This window comes from Arachis ipaensis, chromosome B04 (assembly GCF_000816755.2).
Source record: "Arachis ipaensis cultivar K30076 chromosome B04, Araip1.1, whole genome shotgun sequence".
NCBI classification, from domain to species: domain Eukaryota; kingdom Viridiplantae; phylum Streptophyta; class Magnoliopsida; order Fabales; family Fabaceae; genus Arachis; species Arachis ipaensis.
Window position 1 is genome coordinate 21,350,162 of NC_029788.2, and position 2,454 is coordinate 21,352,615.

At 30.6% G+C, this 2,454-nt stretch overlaps 1 protein-coding gene across 1 annotated transcript; it reads left to right on the forward strand.

Annotated features, from left to right (window-relative positions):
• Positions 994–1,718, forward strand: LOC107637673 (B3 domain-containing protein At2g33720-like). The gene has a single exon (XM_016341046.2). It carries the CDS (start codon positions 1,054–1,056, stop codon positions 1,615–1,617), a length of 564 nt encoding a protein of 187 aa, XP_016196532.1. The 5' UTR covers positions 994–1,053; the 3' UTR covers positions 1,618–1,718.

Genomic DNA, 2,454 nt, shown 5'->3' on the forward strand with positions numbered 1-2,454 from the left:
TTTTAGTTTTTCAATTAATAAAAATGGTATATTTTTTTTAAAAAAATAAATTCAAATTTTATTTATAGTATTAGGTAAACAAAATTAATCCAAAAAATTATTTTAACATTTCTAAAATTAATCTTTGAAGGATATTTTAGTCTTAAAATTAACCAAAAAAAGAGTTTCAAAATCAGATTTCTAATTTATAAGATTAAACAAATTAATGTTAAGAGGTTTTTTCAGTTCTTTAAAAATTAACTAAAAGGATACTTTTATTTTTGTTTTTTGAGAAATTTAAAAACTACTTTAATTCTTTTGTAAAATTCATCAAAAAGGAATTTTCGTCATTCCATTATTAATGGCAAGAATGTCTTATCACTTTATTCTATCTTAGCCTTTTTGGAAACTCCTTCCATATATATATTATGCTGTTTGGAAAATATGAATCATAGCTTTTTATTTATAGAGTAAAGTATCGCTTTTGTCCCAACGTTTGGCGTAAATCCTATTTGTGTCCCTAACGTTTAAATCGTCCTATTTGTATCCCTAACATTTGTAAAAGTGATTCAATGTTATCCTACCGTCAATTACACATCATGAGCGCTTTAGTTTGAGTTTTAAAAATCTCTTCTTGAAGTTAGAAAACAAATGTTTGGGATAGAATCAATGATCTACTCCGAAAAATAGCTCATCAAATGTTGAAACTAATTCCTACAACATTTACATAATTCACTTTTCTAGGGATATAATTGAATCTAAATACAAATCGTAGGTATAATATTAAAATCGAACACATCCAAATGAGATCTAATTGAGAATGAATACATTCAAGTGAGAATAATTGAAAAATATAATCTGATTTGTTAGTATAATTGATAGTAGGATAACATTGAATCACTTTTATAAACGTTAAGGATACAAATAAGACGATTTAAACGTTAGGGACACGAATAGGACTTACCCCAAACGTTGAGACAAAAACAATACTTTACTCCTATTTATATAATTGTTTCTCTCTTCAAACTTACGTACTCCCCAAATTAACATTCACACATAAAATAAAAGATCCTCATGCTTCACCAAGTAACAAACCCTAATATTCCATACATTTCTCTAGAATTATCTTTGATTTCTAGTAGCTTCCAGCAAAGCAAAGCTACCAATCATGGTGGATCAAGAAATTTGAAGGCAAGAAAGGAACCAAACCAAAGAAATCCCAAGAAAAGCTGCTTCAGCAGGTGGGGGTGTTCAACATCATTGGAGCTTTACGACAATCCATGGAAGATAAAGAAAAAGCTGACGACGAGCGACCTCGGGAAGCTGAACCGGCTCCTCTTCGGGTCCGATTTGCTGGAGAACCTGATGGTTCCGCTGCTGAGCATAGAAGCGCAAAGAGAAGCTTCGTGCGGCATGGGAACCCCAATTAGGGTTTGGGATGTTGATACCATGTCCATGCACTATCTTATTCTGAAGCGTTGGGCTTCTTTCAAGAGCTATGTTTTGATTGGGAAATGGAACAAAGAGTTTGTGAGAAGAAGGGAGTTGAAGAAGGGTGATGTTGTTGGCCTTCACCGGGATTCATATCGACAATGCTTCAACTTCTCTGTCCTTAAGCGTGCCGGTGATCGCTATTAACCACACATTCCTTTGGTAACTCCTTGCATCAAAATATTATGTTAAGTAGTTTAATTAAGGGTAAAGTACTAAATTGGTTCTTACGTTTGGGCGTAATTTTATTTTGATCTTTAAAATTTAAAGTGTTCTATTTAAATTCAAAAAAGTTTTATTTAGTTTCAATTTAGTCCCACCAAAAGTCAAAGATAAATAATTAACAAAATGTCCTACATGATAGCAGTATAAGATCAAAATCGATAATCTAGAGAATAAGTACAAGCTCCAGAGGCACAAAATTAACCGTGGATGCATCAATACATTTATTTATCATTTTTCTTATAATTAAAATGAAATATTTTCTATAAAACTAAAAAAAATGTTAAATACATGTATTGATGCATCCACGGTTGATTTTGTGCCTCTGGAGTTTGTACCTATTTTTCAAATTATCGACCTTATTCTTATATTGCAGAATTATCGACCTTATTCTTATACTGCTGTCATGTAAGACATTTCGTTAATTATTTATCTTTGACCTCACAGTGGGACTAAATTGAAGTTAAATAAAACTTTTTTGGATTCAAATAGGACACTTTAAACCTTAAGGACCAAAACAGGATTACGCCCAAACGTAGGGGACTAATTTAGTACTTTACTTTTTAATTAATCAATTAAAATGTCTCATCATTTTAATTATTACCCTCTCATGAATTGAATATTCTATAACATGCAGATGCAAAAAACATCATAGTAATATATAAAAGATTTTTGAATAAAAATTTGTATACGCAGCAGATTAGAAGTACTTGATCTGCTAATAAATTAATACTGCAATTTAATATATTATCAGTGATATTA